Source organism: Ictalurus punctatus, chromosome 25 (assembly GCF_001660625.3).
Source record: "Ictalurus punctatus breed USDA103 chromosome 25, Coco_2.0, whole genome shotgun sequence".
In the NCBI taxonomy this organism is placed as follows: Eukaryota; Metazoa; Chordata; class Actinopteri; order Siluriformes; family Ictaluridae; genus Ictalurus; species Ictalurus punctatus.
Genome location: NC_030440.2, coordinates 6,385,789 through 6,407,724, shown reverse-complemented (window position 1 = coordinate 6,407,724; position 21,936 = coordinate 6,385,789). Strand labels below are relative to the sequence as shown.

At 38.0% G+C, this 21,936-nt stretch overlaps 2 protein-coding genes across 4 annotated transcripts in view; one reads left to right on the top strand and one right to left on the bottom strand.

The window, feature by feature from the left end:
• The first annotated feature begins 2,686 nt into the window (after window positions 1–2,686).
• LOC108257647 (opsin-5-like) lies at window positions 2,687–8,900 on the top strand. Its single transcript, XM_017455564.3, has 4 exons — window positions 2,687–2,798; window positions 5,279–5,572; window positions 6,366–6,691; window positions 8,518–8,900. The coding sequence occupies exons 1-4, from the start codon at window positions 2,729–2,731 to the stop codon at window positions 8,893–8,895; spliced, it is 1,068 nt and encodes a 355-aa protein (XP_017311053.3). The 5' UTR covers window positions 2,687–2,728; the 3' UTR covers window positions 8,896–8,900.
• A 6,175-nt stretch (window positions 8,901–15,075) lies between these two features.
• The window catches only part of mmut (methylmalonyl CoA mutase), a 21,263-nt gene continuing 14,402 nt past the window's right edge, over window positions 15,076–21,936 (bottom strand). For all 3 annotated transcript variants that reach the window (XM_017456312.3, XM_017456315.3, XM_017456314.3), the window contains exons 10-13: window positions 20,981–21,112; window positions 20,555–20,702; window positions 18,223–18,390; window positions 15,076–15,788 (exon numbers count right to left, since the gene is read on the bottom strand). In XM_017456312.3, coding sequence (XP_017311801.1) covers window positions 15,660–15,788; window positions 18,223–18,390; window positions 20,555–20,702; window positions 20,981–21,112 — 577 coding nt within the window. In that variant the 3' untranslated portion in view covers window positions 15,076–15,659. The remainder of the gene's footprint in view (window positions 15,789–18,222; window positions 18,391–20,554; window positions 20,703–20,980; window positions 21,113–21,936) is intronic.

The following is a 21,936-nucleotide window of genomic DNA, read 5'->3' as shown; positions in this document are numbered from 1 at the left end:
AAACCAAATTAAGGCCATGCCCACTAACTTCAGCCTATTATGGATTTTTTTTTTGCTAATCTGCATAATATGCTAAACATACTTTTAGCATATTATGCAGATTATATCACTCCTAGGATCTTGACATTCTTGATCTCAAAATTCTCAGGAAAGAGTGTATCTCAATATGAAAAACATGTTGATATGTTGACAACCAGGTTATTTCAGAACCTCCCACTGATAAATAAGCATTTGCAACTCAAAGAGTTTACTACATTTTCACAGCGTGTACATGGCTATCAACCTCAGGACCTCAAACTCTTATTTAAATGAACAGCCAGCATGAACCTCTCTACAGGAAAGCAAAACATTCTGTGCAAGTTTTTAAAAGGGTTCAGCAGATCAGAACATCAGTGTACTGTATTGGGAAAATGTCAGTCTATTTTGAAAGCATGTCAAATTGCCAGATTGTATGTTTATGTTAGTGACAGACAATATCTACAGACTCAGACAGGCAAGCATTCTTTGGCAGCTTTGATCCACTTTTGATCCACATCAGCTAGGGTAAACGATTGTCAGTGTATCACTCATTCATGTTTGACATGTTATTCTAAGTGTTTGTAAATGCTAAAACTTTGACAAAGTTTAAACACTTTGTAAATGCTGAAATAACTGCTGTACAAGATCAACTTGATTGCTGCAAATAAATTGATTACTGACTGTTTTTCACAAGGACGAATGAATCATTTTCATTCAGTATTTTCCACAGATTTTGGGGCTACATTTGTATTATTATTATTATTATTATTATTATTATTATTATGCATTCACACTAAATGCATTTGCACATTAAATATTTTTTTTTTTCCAGTAAAATGGAGTTGATGAGGACTTAAATCCCATTTGAGCACATGGAATAGAATACAGAGAATAAAGTACATGGCCAAATCTAGAGATCCAGTATTTTTGTATGCCGTAGCTTTAAAGTAAGGTTCATGAAGACATGGTTTACCAAGTTTGGGTTGGAAGCACTCGAGTGGTCTGCACAGAGCCCTGACTTCAATCCCACTGAACACCTTTGGGATGAACTGGAACAGCAACTGTGCACCAAGCGTCCTCACCCAACATCAGCATCAGGACCTCACTAATGCTCTTTTGATTGAGCACGAATCCCTGCAGCCACGCTAAAAAAAAATAATAAATAAGAGTGGAGGTTATTATAACAGCAAAGGGGGACTAAATCTGGAATGGGATGTTCAACAAGCAGAACTGGGTGTGATGGCTCATGTACTTTTGTTCATTTAGTATAGCTATGTACATATTTATGTATTCTTAATCTTTTCATACAAATACATATTTGATATTTCAGTTCTTTTATACCCATTAATAATTTGTGGTGCCAATTTTTCAGATATAGCAAAGCAAAAAAAATAAAATAATTATAGCTCATTATATCAAACTAATTATCGCATGAACTGATACTAGCAGTTGCCGCAGTGGAGGCAACATTGAGCACAAAGCTTTGACTAACAGGAAAAGATTTCTAATGAATATATTAACATCACTGATAATAAGGAGCATTTACAACCTAGCTCTGATCCTGCAGAGGAGCACAATTTGGTGTTTTTTCACTGAACTATTACATCTGACATTTAGATAATGTTAAATTAGACATGCCTTAATGTACTTCCCTGTGGTTTGTTACTAGCCTACTAAAAATAAATAATTAAAAAAAAACACCAATTATAACACACAATAATAACAGATATTAACTAACTCCATTTTTACATAGTTTGGGATTCATGAATATGAATAGTTTCAATAAGTTCCCTTGGAAACATTCAGACAAGGTGCCTTCAAAATTATATATAGCACCTAGATATCATGAAAAGCATTCATTTCCACTGTTGGGTAAATTACTCAAAAAAGTAATCCCCTACGGATTACTAATTACTTCTTTAAAATTGTAATTTGATTACATTACTGATTACTGCATGTAAAAAGTAACCAGATTACAAATTACTTTACTTTCAAGCTACTTTCAAAACCTATCAAAACTACAAAAAAATAAAAAATAGTGTGTGAAAATCCCAGGAGATCAGCAGTTACAGAAATACTCAGACCAGCCCATCTGACACCAACAATCATGCCACGGTTAAAAATCACTGAGATCACATTTTCCCCCATGCTTTTAATTGAGGTAAACCTTACCTGAAACTGCTGGCTCATAACTGCATGATTTTATGCATTGCACTGCTGCCAATCAATTGTCTGATTAGATAATTACGTGAATGAGTAGGTGTACAGGTGTTCCCAATAAAGTGCTCACTGACCACAGCTGTCATTTCAACTGTGCAACAAAATCTTATTATAGCCTATGATAAAAAACCGTGCTTATTACAAAATATATTTAAACAGCAAAAATAAAAACAAGGCACTTCATATGCTTTCTCCAAAGCAGTCTAGGCATTCTTGCATTAATATTATTGTGCTGCTGTGTTGCACTTAACACAAACATAATATTTCTTATGTAATCTTACCCTGTTGTTCACCTTCTCAATACATCTTCTACATAGCTACAGTACATCTCTGTAACAAACAGCAGTACAACACACACGCACACGCACACACACACACAGAAGAATCGACCTGTTCGTGAATGACACTGCTGGATAATCACTCAGATCTCTATGCGCCGCTGCCTTCAGTCCATTTTACACGCTTTGGAAAAACACAAATCCAGTTCCTTATGGATATTTATTCTTCCAAACTTTCTCCCGCAGTGGATTATGGAGTCGGGGCCTTTCTGTTGCTAATAGGTAAAATTCACTTGCTAATTAATTAAAGTGATACGGGCTACTCATTATAGATATCAAGCTATTTATACTGACAATTTATTGTATTTATGTATGTGTGTGTGTGTGTGTGTGTGTGTGTGTGTGTGTGTGTGTGTATATATATATATATATGGAACCCTATTTTTGTACAAAGTAGATTTTTATTTTATGACTAGATTTTTATATTATGGAACACAAAAACATTTTAGACTACCATATATTAATTTTCCAAATGTTATAGAAAAATGTTTATATGTTAGTAAAGATATGCAGCATATTATGTAAGAGACCACTTTTCAGACAAAAAAACCATAATGAAGGCTGCTGGGTTTTGCTGCATTAACAAGAAGCAAGTGCGACAGTCAAAGTCTGCAAAGGCTGGTTCTGTAAGATGCTCAATAAAACTAATAGCTCATTTCCTTATAAAACTGCATGAAACTTTTCCTGAGACTACAATTTTTTTTAAAGCAAAGGGTCGTCACACCAAATATTGACTTTTTTTCATTTATTATTGTTTACTGCACTTTATGGTATTTTTTTAAATGTCAAAACATTTCATTTCCTTATTCTTGAAGGTATCTTTGCTCGACAGCATTTCTCTGGGTTTAAGATGATACACCGTCCTACGGTACAGATATTTTAATTCTGCACTACATAACCACTGACATGCACAATGCAGACTTACACACATCAGACAACTACTCATACACACATCCATACGTGCACACCAAAGGGCTTCAACAAAGGGCACATACTGTAGAAGGCACTTGTGAGTACCCTTCTGAAGCCCTAAATAGAAGAAATGGGACATTCTATGGCTTCACACACCTTCACATGAAGATGAAGGTTTGATTTGTGGTAATAATATGAGGGTGAATTATAGCTAGTTATTTATTTGCTCTGGCAAGCCTCCAGCAATGGTTTATGCATATGACGATAAGTTACAAATGTACTCCTTTTCTCCTCTAAACATGCCATTATAAATGTCAACTCAAATGTACAGCATCCAGATGAGACTGTCCATTGAAGTATGATTATTGGGTATCCTACAGTGGTTTAAAATGGTGTATATTATGATCAGAGTGCAAGCAGGGACTCCAGCAGGTCTAGGGAGACAGTGCTTCATGTATATGTAGACAGTTCATGTATATGTTTCCTAGGCAGGTATGAGCTAGCAATTGGCAAAATGTGTGGATAGTTTTGGGAAATGTGCTAAAGCATTTGAGACACTGGCCCATTACTTCCAGAAATGTTTGTAAGTAATTGAAGAGAATAGACACCTTAACTTAATATTTATTCATCCTGAGATTGCAATTTGAGTATGAACAATGTTGCTGTTGAGTGTTTATCCAACAACTGAGCTGTGGTAATTATGAGCTGTGCTCAGATTTTAAGGATTTGAGTTAGGAATATTGGATACATAGGATTGAACTCAATGCCTAGCTTATGTTAATATTGCTCTAATTGGCTGATTTGGGAATTTTCTTAACACGTGGTATTATGTACCATTATGTGGTAATTCATTTTTACATGATTTTTCCATCTATCTGTGTGTGTATGTGTGTATGTGTGTGTGTGTGTGTGTGTGTGTGTGTGTGTGTGTGTGTGTGTGTGTGTGTGTGTGTGTGTGTGTGTTTACTGTGCCTTTATGATAAATATATGTTAAATGTCCTCTGTTCTGACCGACTCCCCTCTATTGCAATTAATTAAAAAAAACTAGTCTGGGATGAAACATTCTTTGTCACTTCAACATAAATGGGAGCATCTAAACTTCTATTGAACGAATAGCAGCCATGAGTAAATGTGAGTCACAACTAGGAATAATTAAAGGGTTATTTTTCAGGTTAGTTTCCATACAGTCCATGTCCAGGTATGTGAAATAAATTCTTCATTTGTCAATCACCCAGAAGTAGTTTAGTGTGTAGACACTCAAGAAATACTGTTAGCCTTGGCTGGCGGAACCTTTCAAACAGAATGAAAGGACACATCTAAAATCTTAAATGAAAAGGGCTGACATCTGTACAATAGAGAAGGTTGGGTGAATTGAGAGTGTGACTGGTGTACAATAGAGAACATTCAAGGAAAAAGAGGTAGAGGAAGAGAAGGATATTACTTTAGAACTCTCAAAATAAATTAAATAAGTTCAACTGAGTAGTAAGCTGGGACTTTTATGGGGTCAGCACATGACTTAAAATTATTGAGCCACATACAATATAATGTATTTGATTATGAGGACAAGGTCATGGGGAAATAATCAGGATTATTGTGCATAGGATGGAGTCCAACAGACAACTGGTTGTCATCTAAAGACTGTGGGTCATGCATATGTTGTGGAATGATGTTTTAATGTTTTAGTAACTATAAATGATAATACAATTATGTTTATATATGTGGTCTGTTTGGCCATTTCTATGTAACAAAATGGACTTTTGTTTTTTATTTCCTTTTTGTTTCACATTTAGCAATTTTATCCATTGTGGGGAATCTCCTGGTCCTTTTTATGGCATACAAAAGATCTTCTCAGATGAAGCCCGCAGAGCTCCTCAGTGTGAACCTGGCAATAACAGATCTTGGTGCAGCAGTCTCAATGTACCCTCTTGCTGTAGCATCACTGTGGAATCATTCCTGGTTAGGGGGTGATGTCACCTGTATCTACTATGGCTGGATGGGGTTCTTTTTTGGTGTAGCCAGCGTGGCAACCCTGACAGTCATGGCTGTAGTGCGCTTCACTGCATCCATGACTCTACATTCTCACAGTGAGTACTGCAGAAGTCCATTCTTAAAATTGGATTATGCAAATTGGAAATTTATCTACTGTTTATCAAGTGTATCGAATGCCATATTAAGGGCTGAATATCCAATCATTTACTATGAAGTGAACTGAATGTACTTCAGAGTTATGCTCATGGTAGGAGAGAAGATTAGATACATTGCAACTCAAAATATCAGCTTACAGTATGTTCATTTCCGATGTATAATTATCTATTTGCTAACTGCAGCCTAATTTTCCACGGCTGGAGGATACTCGTAAGTGGAGCTAACCTCGTACAAATGTTACTGCAATTTCATACTCAATTAGCTGCATCCCTATTTGATCTAATACAAACAAAGATTACAAAACTATAGATGCTTGGGGGAAATCCATTAGTTCAAATCCAGTACTGTACTCATTTGCTTAATCAGGCATTTTATTTTACAAGAACACACATTTGTCTTCATTTAATATCAATTCTCAAAAAACAATTTGCTCTTACCAACTTCTACTAAGGAGCAAAGGAAATGAGGTTAAAAAGACTGGAAGAGCCAGTGTCTAACCCATAAGTTGAACAGCATTAAAGCTCGTAGGGATTCCAAAAAATACATTTCTTTAGTTGGTTTAGAGAGAATTGTTTTATACATATGTAGGTCCAAAAATGTAACTACATTTAGTTTGCGATCTGGTGACAATAGCCTAAGAACACAAAGAAGTGATTCACAGGAAACCTGAATTTGACTATTCATTCTATAGTCCTTCACTGTGCATGTGTATGTCTGTGTTTGTGTGCTTAGCGGAGAAAATTAGTAAAAGGACGGTGCAGGTGATGTTGGTTGGCACATGGCTGTATGCTCTCTTATGGGCTGTGTTTCCTCTGATTGGTTGGGGCGCATATGGCCCTGAGCCCTTCGGCCTGTCCTGCACTCTGGCCTGGGCAGAAATGAAGGAGCACAGCCCATCCTTTGTCATCAGCATGTTTGCCATGAACCTGGCCATCCCAGCCATCATCATCATTTGCTGCTACTTTGGCATCATCTATCGACTCAATTTCTTCTACAAGTCTCAAGAAAATGCCAAGATCATCCAGAACAAAGTTAAGATGCAGCGCCGTCTCATGTTGGTGAGTTATAGAGACATATAAATCAGATGACTTATTTAAATTTATATTTACAGTGGTGCTTGTATACTTGTATAGAATTTTCTACAGTATTTATATTTATTTCTCCATAAATATGATCTAAAACATCATCAGATTTTCACACAAGTCCTAAAAGTAGACAAAGAGAACACAATTAAACAAATGAGACAAAAATATTATACATGGTCATTTATTTATTGAGGAAAATGATCCAATATTACATATCTGTGATTGGCAAAAGTATGTGAACCTCTAGGATTAGCATTTCATTTGAAGGTAAATAGAGTCAGGTGTTTTAAATCAATGCGAGGACAAACAGGTGTGAGTGAGCACCCTGTTTTATTTCAAGTATAGGGATCTATCAAATTCTGATCTTCACAAAACTTGTTTGTGGAAGAGTAACATGGCATGAACAAAGGAGATTTTTGAGGACCTCAGAAAAAGAGTTGTTGATGCTCATCAGGTTGTAAACAACTAAAAGCCTCTCTCACACTATCTAATGTTAATGTTTATGAGTCCACCGTCAGGAGAACACCAAACAACAATGGTGTGCAGGGCAGGGTTGCAAGGAGAAAATCTCTGCTCTCCAAAAGAACATTGCTGCCCGTCTGCAGTTTGCTACAATCACGTGGACAAGCTAGAAGGCTATTGGAAAAATGTTTTCTGGACTGATGAGACCAAAATAGAACTTTTTGGATTAAATGAGAAGCGTTTTGTTTGGAGAAAGGAAAACTCTGCATTCCAGCATAATAACCTTGTCCCATCTGTGAAACATGGTGGTGGGAGTATTATGGTTTGAGCCCGTTTTGCTGCATCTGGGCCAGGACTGCCATTATTGATGGAACAATTAATTCTCTATTATACCAGCGAATTCTAAAGGAAAATGCCAGAACATCTGTCCATGAACTGAATCTCAAGAGAACGTGCGTCATGCAGCAAGACAACGACCCTATGCACACAAAGTCATTCTACCAAAGAATGGTTAATGAAGCATGAAGTCAAAGTCCTGACCTTAATCCATTAGAAATGTTGTGGAAGGACCTGAAGCAAGCACCTGAGGAAACCCAACATCCCAGAGTTGAAGCTGTTCTGTACTGAGGAACGGGTTAAAATTCCCCCAAGCCGATGTGCAGGACTGATTAACAGTTACCCCAAATGTTTAGTTGCAGTTATTGCTGCAGAAGGGGGTCACATCAGATACTGAAAGAAGAGGTTCACATACTTTTACCAATCACAGATATGTAATATTGGATCATTTTCCTCAATAAATGAATGACCAAGTATTATATCTGTGTGTCATTTGTTTAACTGGGTTCTCTTTGTCGACCTTTAGGTATATATATATATATATATATACTGTATATATATGCATGCAACAAGTTCCAAAAAAGTTGGGACAGGGCAATTTAGGACTGATAGCGATGTGACAAGTTGAAATAAGAAGGTGATGTGAAACAGGTGATGCATTCATCTAATCCCAATATATAAGGAGTCTCCAAAAAAATGTTGTTTTTTTGCATTTTCCATGTCCCAACTTTTTCAGAATTGTGATTGGCGTGATATATAACTGATACTCAGTGCTGGTATCTAATAATGGTTTTATTTAGCAGATATTCCTATGTCACCTAAGGCATGATATTCATAAATCACCTTCCAATGAAATGTTTAACACTGTAGGATATCTACCCTGTTAATTACCCTTGGTCTCTAAAATCAAATGCAAGTTTCTGTAACAAAAAGTGTTATGCACAATAAATAAACTGTATATAAAGTAAATAAAATACTACCCTATAAAATGTTTCTTACAGGTTGCTGTTCTGATCAGCGCTGGGTTCATTGGCTGTTGGACACCCTATGGGATAGTGAGTTTATGGTCAATCTACTCAACTTCCTCCATCACTCCTCATGTCAGTGTGTTGCCCTGCCTCTTTGCCAAGACTTCCACTGTGTACAACCCACTAATCTATTATGCCTTCAGCAAGTCTTTTCAACAGGAGGTGATGCAGCTTCTCCATGCATGCATTAGATCCCAGGCATGTCGTGGCTCTCAGCCAAGTAACCTCACAGAGAATACAGTCTACATGGTGTGTGAAGGAACCACAATCAAAAAAGACCTGCATAAGGAGCACTTCAAAAGCACAGAGACCGATGCTAATACACAATTCATACCTTTGGATTATAAATAACTCTGGGAATTATTTTCCATGTACTCATGGATTTTATTTATGTGCCTGTATGTATGCTTTTGTTTAACCAGCTATTTCCTGGGACCAACAACACCCTTAGGTTGGCAGTGTTGCCAAGAAACAAAAAGAAAATCCTGTAAACATTAAAATCATTCATTAAAGCAAATGCTAACCATTCAATACATGAAGACACATGAGCAAATATTTAAATTGATAACAAATAAATATGTCCAGTTTAAACATCATTGATATTTATCCTAGATGTAACAGAGAAATGGGGGAAAATGTCTTTATTTAAAGTATTATAAGTGATTATAATTATATAATTACACAATTATGAGAAGACAGCATGCTTATAAATTGCAGAGGACATATAAAACCCCAGTTTTCATTGGCATGCAGCAATAGTTTTAAAAGCATCTTGTTTAGGCTAAGCAACTAATTAAAATCACTAAAAGAGTAGCCCCATTGTCTGTTAGGTCCAAATCCAAACAGTGTAATAACTGTAATAAACTTTTTTATTTCATTTAATAATTTAATTATATAATTTTAAAGAGATTGTTAGGATTTTCTCAATATAATATTAAAATTGAAGCATCAAAGAGCTTCTCAACATATTTATGAAGTTAGCCACACATTAAATGACGATATAGGAGTCAACAAATAGTTGTAGTTTCAGACAAATGAAATGGAATTTAGCTGATAAATTACTAAAAAACTATGCTTTAGCTATCAGTATAGTAATGCTATATTTCCAGATCACACCTTATCATTGTACAGTTTGTAAGTATGATGTGAAGTACACACTTGTGATTATCATATTATTATAGTTACTTAAATATATTTTATAATGGTACAAAATCTACACTATATGCTTTGTGGAAACCTGACCATCACAGCCATATGCGGTTCTTCCTCAAACTGTTGCCACAAAGTTGGAAGCACAGAACTGTATAGACTGTCTTTGAATGCTATAGCTTTAAGATTTCTTTCACTGCAGGTCCAAATATGTTCCAGCAAGCACCGCTCCTGTGCACAAAGCGAGCTCCATGAAGACATGGTTTACCATGGTCGGTGTGGAAGAACTCGAGTGCCCTGGACAGAAAGTAAGTAAGTAAATTTTATTTATAAAGCACATTTTACACAGCAAAGCTGATCAAAGTGCTGAACAGAGTAAAGAAATGTAAAATGTCAAACAGAATAAAACCAAATAAAGACAGAAAATATCCATCCATCTTCTACCGCTTACGCCTTCTTCAGGGTCATGGGGAAACCTGGAGCCTATCCCAGGGAGCATCGGGCACAAGGTGGGGTACACCCTGGACAGGGTGCCAATCCATCGCAGGGCACAATCACATACACGCTCACACACCCATTCATACACTACGGACACTTTAGACACGCCAATCAGCCTACCATGCATGTCTTTGGACTGGGGGAGGAAACCGGAGTACCCGGAGGAAACCCCCGCAGCACGGGGAGAACATGCAAACTCCACACACACATGGTGGAACTCCCAGGTGGGAGTCAAACCCCAGACCCTGGAGGTGTGAGGCGAACGTGTTAACCACTAAGCCACCGTGCACCCAAAGACAGAAAATAGACAATGGTAAAAAAAATTTGATTTAAATGCCTGGGAGAAGAGATATGTCTTAAGCCTCTTTTTAAAAGTGGTAATTGAAGGTGCAAGGCAGATATCCAGTGGCAATTGATTCCATCCCCCTTAGTTTTTAAGAAGAAAGAAGAAACCTATCAGGAGCTCTTAGAAATCTCAAACCCAGACCCAGAAACCCAGATGTCATACCCCACTGAACACCTCTGGGATGAATTGGAACGCTGATTGAACCCCAGACCTCCTCTTTCGACATCAGTGCCTGGCCTCACTAATGCTCTTGCGGTTGAATAAGTACAAATCCCCACAATGGCACTCCAAAATCTAGTGGAAAGCCGTCCCAGAAGGGTGGAGGTTGTTATAAGAGCAAAGTCTGGAATGGAATGTTCAAAAGGCACATATGGGAGTGATGGTTAGGTGTCCACATTTTGGCTACATAGTGTAAATCTGCACAGGTTACAGGTTAAAGTTATACTGAAGTTGAATTGGACGTGATATAAGTTGATATAATTGGCATAATATTTTCTATTACTAGTGATTATTAGAAATTTACATATATTAAAAATATTTCATGGATTAGAAGCCGTAATATGTTAGTCCGTTTATTTGTAAGGAAGGAGATTGTCGTTTTTGTTAACAAAGTGATAAGATTTTTATTCTAATTCTTTCATGCATGATTTTGAATAACTATATTGTATACTAACATGTTCTGTCAATGGGGGGAAAAAAACTGAATAGTTTTTTTCTATAACATTTTTGTGCTAGCAAATGCAGCAGATGTTGTTTTTGTAGCATATTATGAAGTATATGAGATCAAATGGGTTGATCAAATGATCTGGTTATTGTGTTTGTGTCTTCATTCTTGTGGCAGTGTATGCTTTTGTAATTACTGTAACTTATTTAAAATTTTTAATGAACTGTATGTTCTAGTTCCCTGGTGTTCTAGCGGCTAAGGAACCTGTGCTCTCACCACCACTGGGGGTTGCACTCACTGCCGGTCCCAAGCCTGGATAAAATGGGAGGGTTGTGTCGGAAAAGGCATCCGGCGTAAAACAAAATAATAATAATAATAATAATAATAATAATAATAAACTGTGCTAAATCAAATATTCAGACCAATGATCTGCTGTGGTGACCCCTAATGGGAGCAACTGAAAGAATAACAACAATGAACTGTATGTTTTAAATGTAAGCACCTGCTGTACTTTGACCAAAACACTTCGTTTGGTATACGTACATACATGTATTATTGTTGTATGCAGTTATTGTGTTCGCAATGTGAAAAGTCTTTAGTTTCCTTTAGCTTACTTGTTAAGAGAATACAACCACTGTGTTATCATCAATATGCTCAGCAATTTAATTTCATTATGCATACTACATGAAAACATTTACTTTCTCGAATCTACTGTGCACATTAGAGGAATAACAACACGATCAGCGCGACATGCAGTATGTACAGAAATTATGCTTAGCGTGATGTTAAATTAAATCTACATTGTCGGTGTTATGTGAAAATGGTCGTCAAATGTCAGTCATTTTCTGTTTATTTACAAAAGCTGGTTTATGGCTTGCTGTTATACTTTTACAGTACACTGCAACATATAGAATTCTGTTTGATGCACAATCAGGAATGCCATTTGAGAGTTACTAATTACACTGGCTGAAATAACAGGGTACACAAAATAATCCCTTTGAAGAATGTGGCGTCAGCTCAAGTTTATCCCCTTTCTACGGCTACCATACAAATTTCTTCATCTAATGAATAAACTGATTATCACCCTCCAATGGCAGACAGTTTGTGAAGTTATTATAGATTGCAGCAGACAATGGTGAAAGAGGGCAGCACATTGTTCCTCCATTCTGGGTAAATACTTCATTTAGTGCAAACAAGGAGACAACAATGATCAGTTAACCTTCTCTTTTTATATATGTTGATGAAAATATATTCAGCTTTCTTTGTTCTGTATGTCATTTTTCTTTTGTCCATATTTTATTACAAATGAAACCTGCGGTCTCACATCTGCTATCTCTTAGAAGAAAAGTGGAAATAGCAGCATTATTCACAGCAACATGCTCATTTTATAGGGAATCATACTGTACATTGGATCCTGGAAGTTGATGACAATACTGAAGCTATTACAGACATTGTCATAATGTATATTAAAATCTAGGCTATATATTTAGTCTCTGGTGCAAGATTATGCAACTATCTATACTTGAAGAAGCTATGGAAGTAGATACATAAGTGAAATATACCCATGCAGCAACATTGTATGAATTCACATTGCTAACTTACAAGTACAGGGTGACCCAAAAGTCTCAATACTTAGGGTACTATGTTTACCAGCACCATGCCGGTTGTGCCTTCGTCAGTGGATGTTCGTGGACCTCCACTACTCGGTTGGTCCACAACAGTTCCAGTCTTTTTGAATTTATTAATAAATTTGGCAACAGTGGCGTGGTGTGATGTGCTTACTATGTTTCCTTCTAAAGTCCATCGCAACCTTACGACAGGTTCCTGATCCAGCTATGAGAATGATTTCAATATGTTCTTCTTTGGTCAAAGGCTATGTGAAAAAAAACATATATAATATAAACTAAATATGAAAAAATTTGGAAGACGTTTTGCTAAAAATTGTTTAAACCTATTTACCCGATATACGAAGACTTTTGGGACACCCTGTTTAGATGCCATTCATGAACCATTCAGTACTCTTTACTGGAAACAGCAACATTCGGTCATAAACACCCGATCAACTGGCTATTCAAAATTGTCCACATGATTGGTTCATCTTTGAAATGGTTATTGCATCTCTGACTGGATGGAGGGTGAAAGTCATTTGCTAACCTGCAATTTAGCATCCAGTACAGAGTGACATTCAAACAGCTCTATTGACTGTTCCTCCTTATGTAGCAACATGCCACTTCTACTAAACACACACTTAGCAGAATAATTACTGTTAGTAAGACCTCTATCTATTCTACAGGCATTCTACAGATGTTACATTTATCTTTGGATCAATAACAAGAAAACCCCAATTGAAAGGTATTCATTTTATTTACTTTTTTGACTGAGAGAGAAATTAGAGATCCAAGTCCTTTTAGGTGGCTTAAAAGCTTATGGTATTACCAATCATTTGTGTATTATTGATCTTCATGGAGGTGCAATGGGTAGCATTGCTGCCTCTGTCCCAGGGTCCCCGGTTTGGTCCAGAGTTCAGGTTATTGTCTATGTGGAGTTTCACTGTATGTTCTCCTTGTGTCTGTGTGGGTTTCCTCCCACTTCCCAAAAACCTGCCAGTATGTGAATTTGCTATATCAAATAACCTGCTCCTATATGTACACTGATCGTGTTCATGTGTGTGCCAATGGGCCTGGCATCCCATTCAGGGTAAATTCCCATTTTGCACCCTGTGTTCCTTGGATAGACTCTGGATCTACCGCCAACCCTGTGGAGCTACACAAACTGTGTGATAGTTGCTCCTGCAACCCCAGGGCTTATTTATATTCTGAATGACTGGCCGCTGTGTGTATAGTCACATCAAGTAACGAGCCAGACAGAACTCCTGATCTCACATGTAGCACTGAAAGTCAATTATAAGAATATTTAAAGCCAAAGCAAACTGTACCAGCATAACGCTGGTATTTTACATCAACCACCAAAGGGGCACAAAATTGCCAACAATGTTGAGGGGAGCAAACAAGCCCTAGAATTGTGCAGATGTATAGCTACTGTCTAAGAGCTGCATAGCTACCAGGCCAATACAACTAGACAGTGGATGCACCGTCTCACAGCAAGGCTGTAGCCAAATCCAAACAAAGGCAGTTCAGATAATTTGGAAAAAGAAAGTGTAATTTACATGATGTGGCTTTTTTTTTATACAGTGTTTCATATTTCTACTTTCTAAAACTTTTTAAAACAAGAAATCTATTATATGTCTCTCTACCTTTAGAATGCATTCAGCAGAGATGGCAACTGAAAGGGTATATATAGTTGGGTCCAAAATCTGAGAGTACACTGAAACTATTTTTTTTTTTTTTTAAATAAAGCTCCCAAGTGGCACAACAGAAAAGTGTTGGTCCTTTCATCCGAGTTTGAATCCTGATGACAGCCATCTGTGACTGAGAACCCTAGAGAGAAAATTGGCTGTGCCCTCCCCTATAAATCCAAATTCTCCAATCAATCTCCCAATTTCCTCCGAGCGTGCTATGCAGCAATGTGGTAGCTGTTCTGTGACAGCAATTTGGTAGCGGTTCTGGGAGATTTGCCTGGTTGGGTGGGAAAAGTGGGAGAAAATCAGGGCGAAAAAAAATGGGAGAAAATCAGGCCGAAAAAAAATGGGAGAAGGGGGGGGGGGTGTGGATATTTTACCCATTCAATTGAAGCAGGTGTTCCGATGACAAACTAAAAGATCTGACCTAACATGGATCATCAGGTTTTACCCAATCTTGTGGAGTCTGCAACAGCTTGAGTGCACACGGTCATATTCTCAATTCCCAAATGCATGTAATTAATTAAAAAAATGAATCCTTAAGGCAGGTGGAATGAATACCCAACTCACTGAACATAGAGAGCAAAGTAACACTTTAAACCCACATTATTATACAGAATTATTTAATACACTTCTCCTGAATTGTATTGTTGTACGTCGAATTGTCATATAATTAATAATCTGTTATACATAAGGCCGATCTTAATGGATAAGCATTTAACATGGATAGTGATGAAATGGTACACTCCAGTGCCAATCAAATACATTAAATGAATCTACCAGACATTACAGATGTCATAAATGATGTTGATGAGCAAGTAATAAAAATAGAGTAAATAAAATCGTACATCGATCAATCAAAAGCACTGTCTGATCGAAGCAGTAACCTCCATAAATAAAACACCATGATGATAAATAACAGAAATGAATGAATGGTTATTTCATGACCCATTCTTAATGATTATGTAAAGTAACCCAGACCCATCTTTAGAATAATCACACTATTCCAGGACATCTCTGTAATCTCTCAAGTAAAGCAGTGGTGGAATATGAAACAGTGACAGAGTAATGCTTAATAACCACAAACTCATCGAATTGCTACAACTTGTATGAAATCAAACACAATCACAAGAAGTGCACAAAGTATTATTCAGTTCCAATTACATAGCTTGGCGATTCTTGTCCAGATTCTTCTCTATGTTGTCGATGACCTCCACTGCGGCTTGAGGGATTCTGGTCCCGGGACCAAAGATACAGCAGACGCCACGCTCATACAAAAACTCGTAGTCCTGCATTGACATATGATGTAAATATGTAATTATTTACCTGAAATAAAGTAGGAATATTTCTAAGCACTACATACCTGCAGATTCAAGTACAAGACGATATACGATTGAGTTCACTGCATGTGGCACACTTAAACTAATCCATGTAGCTCTTATTGACCCAGAATTCTAGCCATGAAAAGAAGTATGATGTACGGTGGCTTAGTGGTTAGCACGTTCGCCTCACACCTCCAGGGTTGGGGGTTTGATTCCCACCGCAGGAACTCTGTGTGTGCATGGTCTCCCCGTGCTGCAGGGGTTTCCTCCGGGTACTTTGCTTTCTTCCCCTAGTCCAAAGACATGCATGGTAGGCGGATTGGCGTGTCTAAAGTGTCCGTAGTGTGTGAATGTGTATGCATGGAAGGAGCCTCCCCTGGTGCACCCTGGACAACATTCAGTAACATTCAGCTAATCCTTCCACCACGATGGTTCCACTATTTCGACACGAAAAGAAGAAGAAGAATACATTTCCATTGTTTTAAGATTGAGGTTAATTCATTAAATACAGCGCTCTGAGTAACTGTAAGTATCTGGTTTTTCCTTATCTCTCATACTAAATAGTTTTAGTTGTCTGGAGGGGTTTCAAGATAAAAGCCTCTACTCTCATTTAGAAATATCTTCAAATGAAATACAACATGAAACAGGGGCAACCTGAGTCATTTTGGTCCACTCTTTGCAGAATTGCTTGAGTTCAGCCACAATGGAAGGTTTTTGAGCTTGAACTGCCAGTTTAAGGTTCTGCCACTGCATCTCAATTGGTTCAGGTCACAACTTTGACTAGGTCACTCCAAAACTTTCATTTTGCTTTTTTGAGCCATACAGATGTGGACTTACTCCTACGCTTTGGATCATTGACTACGTTTACATGGTCAGCAGTAATCTAATTATTGACCTTACTCTGTGTAAGATAATAATGTGATTAAGGTGTTTACATGAGTCGCTTTTAGAATACTCCTGTCATGTACCCGTTTTACGTTTTAGAACATAATTAGATTAACAGCCCGTGTCATTACGTCACCGCGGCACGCCGTCCCTCCAGTATTTCACGTATCAACATACAGTTCGTCTTCGTTATGGTACCGTATACAGTTTGGGATGTTTTTTTTTTGGTTTTTTTTTACGAACGCTTTAAGTGCAGTTAATTATTTGTCATGCTGTACGTGCTAACAGACAACTGCTTGAAGCGGTGGGTGTGTCCTAAATCGCGTAGTTACCATCTATATAGTAGCCGAGATATATGTATTTTTCCCCACTACAGGCCTATAGTAGGAAAGTATGCAATTTGGGACACAGCCGAACTCTCATGTTCGACGTGAAACATAAAACTGCCGTGTGTGATCGTGTCCTGTGGCAAAATGCGGTGAAAACTCCCACACGACGCTCATAATGTGATTAAGGTGTTTACATGTCACTACTACACGTCCATAATGCGACTAAAACAGGAGTACACCACTTGTCTTAATTAGATTATTGCTTACTTCGATTATGACCTTAATTAGATTAAGGTAAGTAACAATTGCTGTTTACATGGTAGTTTCTTAATTAGAGTATGGTCTTAATCGGATTAAGAGTGGATTACTGTTGTCCATGTAAACGCAGCTATTGTCTTGCTGCATAATCCAGTTGTGCTTGAGTTTCAACTTACGGACTGAAGAGCGGACATTCTCCTTTAGGATTTTCTGGTAGAGAGCAGAATTCATGTTCCCCTCAATTACTGCAAGTTGCCCAGGCTCTGAAGCAGCAGAGCATCCCCACACCATCACACTTCCACCACCATGCTTGACTGTAGGTATGATGTTCTTTTTGTGGTATTCTGTGTTTGGTTTACGCCAGATGTAACGGGACCCCTGTCTTCCAAACAGTTCCACTTTCGACTCATCAGTCCACAGAACATTCTCCCAAAAGGTTTGAGGATCATCAAGGTGTGTTTTGGCAAAATTCAGAAGAGCCTTAATGTTCTTCTGGGTTAGTAGTGGTTTTCACCTCACCACTCTTCCATGGATGCCATTTTTGCCCAGTGTCTTTCTGATAGTGGAGTCATGCACAGTGACCTTCACTGATGCAAGAGAGGCCTGTAGTTCCTTTGATGTTGTCTTTGATGTTGACTTTCTTATAAAATTTGTAATGTCCATAAGAAATGATGTTAGAGGCCCAACAGACAATAGAATATATACCTTGTTGTCAAAATTTAATTTTGAAAATGTTCAGACAAACTAGGGAAAACCAATTTGCTACATACTGTGCGGTGTTTAATCGATACTACAGGTTGAGGTAACCGATTAAGTGAGGCATTGTGATAGATGTTAAATTGAGACAAACACTGGAAAATCACAGTCCAAATCAAAAGGGATCATTCTAGACTGCCGGATCTGTTTATTTCTGGCTAGTCATGTTTTACCTGTGGGGGGATGACTCCACCGCAAATGACCAGGATGTCTGGCCGGTTTAGGTTGCGCAATTCTTTAATGAGCTCAGGGACGAGGGTCTTGTGTCCGGCCGCCAGTGTGCTGACACCCACGCAATGCACGTCCGCATCGACAGCCTGCTGAGCCACCTCTCGTGGGGTCTGGTGAAAATAACAGAACGCAATGAATCAGAACACAGGCCTCATAGAGCTTTTGTTTGACCTTCATACACCCACAGACTGTTTGGACAAATCAAACTCATTCTTTGACAGTGCAGCTGTAGTGCACATGTTAAGTAAGGGTTTCATTAGATAATTAACCTAAAATAAGTCAGAATGTGTGTAATGGAGACGGAGCATAAAGATTTCTTTTATTCCCTTTCACCATGGTTCAACTAACAAACATGGCTGGCTTAAAGCTCAAAGAACAAGAAGGTAAAATAAAAAAAGGGAATGACAACCTCAGAAGTTGCTAGCTTTTTGACTGAGGTCTCTTAAAGAGGTGTAACAATACAAAAAGAATATAATTCAATAGTGTCATGATACAATATATTTTCGACACAGCCAAAATAAGCACCGCCTGAATGTTTACCTTAGGTTTCATTTTCAGACTTTTTCCACCATATAACAAAGCGAAAGCTGTGCATTAGAATGTAAGAAAATGAAACATGGCTAAGTTTTCACTGACTCACAGAGGGGCGTGTCTGAAGTACAGGACTGTTCTCATTCTGCTGCAAGCTAACTGTGCACAAGATAAACACTGATCAGCCATAACATTAAAACCACCTGCCTAGTATTGTATAGGTTCCCCTTGTGCCACCAAAACAGCTCTGACCCGTCGAGGCATGGACCTTCGCAGGTGTGTATCCCACATGCATCACCAAGCCTTGGGTTCACTGGTTGTCCTTCCTTGGACCACTTTTGGTAGGTACTAACCACTGCATACAGGGAACACCCCGCAAGACCTTGGATTTTGGAGATGCTCTGACCCAGTCGTCGAGTCATCACAATGTGGCCCTTGTCAAATTCATTCACCTTACGCTTGCCCATTTTTCCTGCTTCCAACACATCAACTTCGAGATCTGACTGTTCACATGCTGCCTAATATATCCCACCCATTAACAGGTGCCATTGTAATGATGTTATTCACACCTCTCTCTCTCACTCACACACACACACACATATATACATGTATATACACACACGTGATTACTTGCAGTGATTACTTCAGCACTTCAGCCCAGATTGAATCGACGAGCAAAGACTGCCCGAGTTTGCTATGGAGTTTTAAAACACTTCCATTCAGTTACGTTCCACATTATTTTAATTTAGAACACAGATTTAAAATGAAATTGTGGACTACGTTAGGACCTTCATCAGGCCCATCCCAGCCCGCATGTCTGACACCACTTCTCTAGCTCATGCAGCAGGCAGCCTTTCCAGCAAGCTAAGTTTAAATGTTTATTACACCTCACGTAATATAAGCAGCATTTTATGATGAATAGCCTACTTTATTACACAGTCCGTTAAATTTATCGTTCAAACACACAGACGTATCGAATCAAGAGCTTTGTATCAAACTATACTATACTATGCCTTATAGTTACACCCCTAGTCTCTTATTATTAACCTGACTATTGATTAGCCATTAAAGATATGTTAAAACAAGGACTAATTGAACATGGATAAAATAGTTCCTGGAGTAAATGACAGCTTGATCCAAACCACAATATAAAAACGTTCTGATACACAAAAGACAAAGTGATGGATGTTAAATTGAGACAAATCCTGGAAAGTCACAGTCCATATTGAAATCACCAGGCAGATTGATCTATATTACATCACTGAGTCCTTTTAGTTCTTCGAGTGAATTGTAGATCTATCATAACAGGCCGTCCTTATTGTATACGCATGAACAGCTGTTTTGGAAATCCCCAAAACAGAGTAAAAAGGAATGTTACACACTTTCAGACAGGAACCCATCAGGAAAAACATTCAACAGAGGAACAAACAATGTAGGCAGTTTGTGCATGGATGCACAGTGCTGTCACAAAGCATGAAGATCACAGGCTCAAAAATAAAAAGAGAAAAATATCTTTAAAAAATAAAGACGCTTGTATATCGTTCTTTGATTATTCGGTGTCACAGCTTAATAAGGATATTAAATGTATGTAATATAATCTATAAGAATAATAAAGACGCAATTAAACTGAACATTACTGTTTGGGTTTTTTTTTTTTTTACACTTATTGAATTGTAATTGATGTCAAATATACTGTAAAGCTTTAACAGTTTTTAATATACGCTTTGCAGATTTGTGACTCACCTGAAAAAGTGGTCCAATGTCCACATCAAAGCCCAGGTCAGCAAATCCCGTAGCGATGACCTTTGCCCCTCTGTCATGTCCATCCTGTCCCATTTTGGCAACCAGCAGACGAGGATTTCTGCCTTCATGCTTCTTAAACCGCACGACCCTGAGCAATAAACCACAGGAGGATGCAAGACAGCTTACACACACACACACACACTGGAAGAGGATTAGGAAAGGATTTTTTTTTTTTTTTTACCCGAGTGCTTAAGTGCTGCTTTTATGGCCAAAGTTCAAAAAAACATTCAGTCCCAATGAGACCTGAGATTAAGAGCGCTTTAAAGCTTCTGGCAGAATGACTTATAAAAGAAAAGCTCTCCAGTAAATGATGGAAGCGTTTAAAAGTGGGAAACACTGATATAAAGAAAATCTTGAGTATCTTACCGACTGTGTGTGAGGGTGATCTCGTCGTGCTCGCCGTACTCGCTGCGGTACGCTCCGCTCACCATGCGTGTGCTGGCCTTGTGCTCCCCGAAAACAGCTTTCATCGCATCCGTGATCTCACCCACAGAACACCTGAACAACCAAAAAAGCACTTAATCTGTGTGTAATCACATAAATTCAGAAAACTAGGGAAATTTACTACCCTGTGGTGTGCTACTACAGTGCCCTCCACTAATATTGGCACCCTTGATAAAAAAAATATGTCTTTATTGTTTAACCTTTTGATCTTTTCTTCACAAAAATACTCTGCTCTCAGGGATATCAAAAAAATTGCAAACAAAAAACATGTTTATCCAAAAAAAATGTTTTATCTCGGTTAAAAATAGGTGTGCAACAATTATTGAGAAAAATATATTTGAAGTATATTCCCATTGATGTTTTACATTTTTTAGTACATCTTGGTAACTAGGAACAGGAAATGATTCAACCATGACTTCCTGTTTCACAGGGGTATAAATATGAGGTAACACATAGGCCAAATTCCCTTAGTCATTCATAACAATGGGTAAGACCAAGGAATATAGCTGTGATGTGCGGCAAAAGGTTGTTGAGCTTCACAAAATGGGAAGTGACTATAAGAAACAGCAGAAGCATTGAAAATGGCCATTTCCACCATCAGGGCAATAATGAAGAAGTTCCAGTCAACTGGAAATGTTATGAATCACCTGAAAGAGGATGTGTGTCTATATTGACTCAACGAACTGTGAAGAGGATGGTTCGAGTGGCCAAAAAATCTCCAAGGATCACAGCTGAAGAATTGCAGAAGTTAGTTGTGTCTCGAGGTCAGAAAGTCTTCAAAACTACAATCTGAAGTCACCTACATCACCACAAGTTGTCTGGAGGGGTTTCAAGAAAAAAGCCTCTCCTCTCATCCAAAAACAAACTCAAGCATCTTC

What these genes read in the sequence shown, in the direction of transcription:
- LOC108257647 (XM_017455564.3), top strand. Translation starts at nt 2,729, where the DNA reads ATGGATATTTATTCTTCCAAACTTTCTCCCGCAGTGGATTATGGAGTC. An exon ending in CATGACTCTACATTCTCACA is followed by an intron (nt 5,573 to 6,365) that starts GTGAGTACTGCA and finishes TTGTGTGCTTAG; the next exon opens with CGGAGAAAATTAGTAAAAGG. An exon ending in TGCAGCGCCGTCTCATGTTG is followed by an intron (nt 6,692 to 8,517) that starts GTGAGTTATAGA and finishes TGTTTCTTACAG; the next exon opens with GTTGCTGTTCTGATCAGCGC.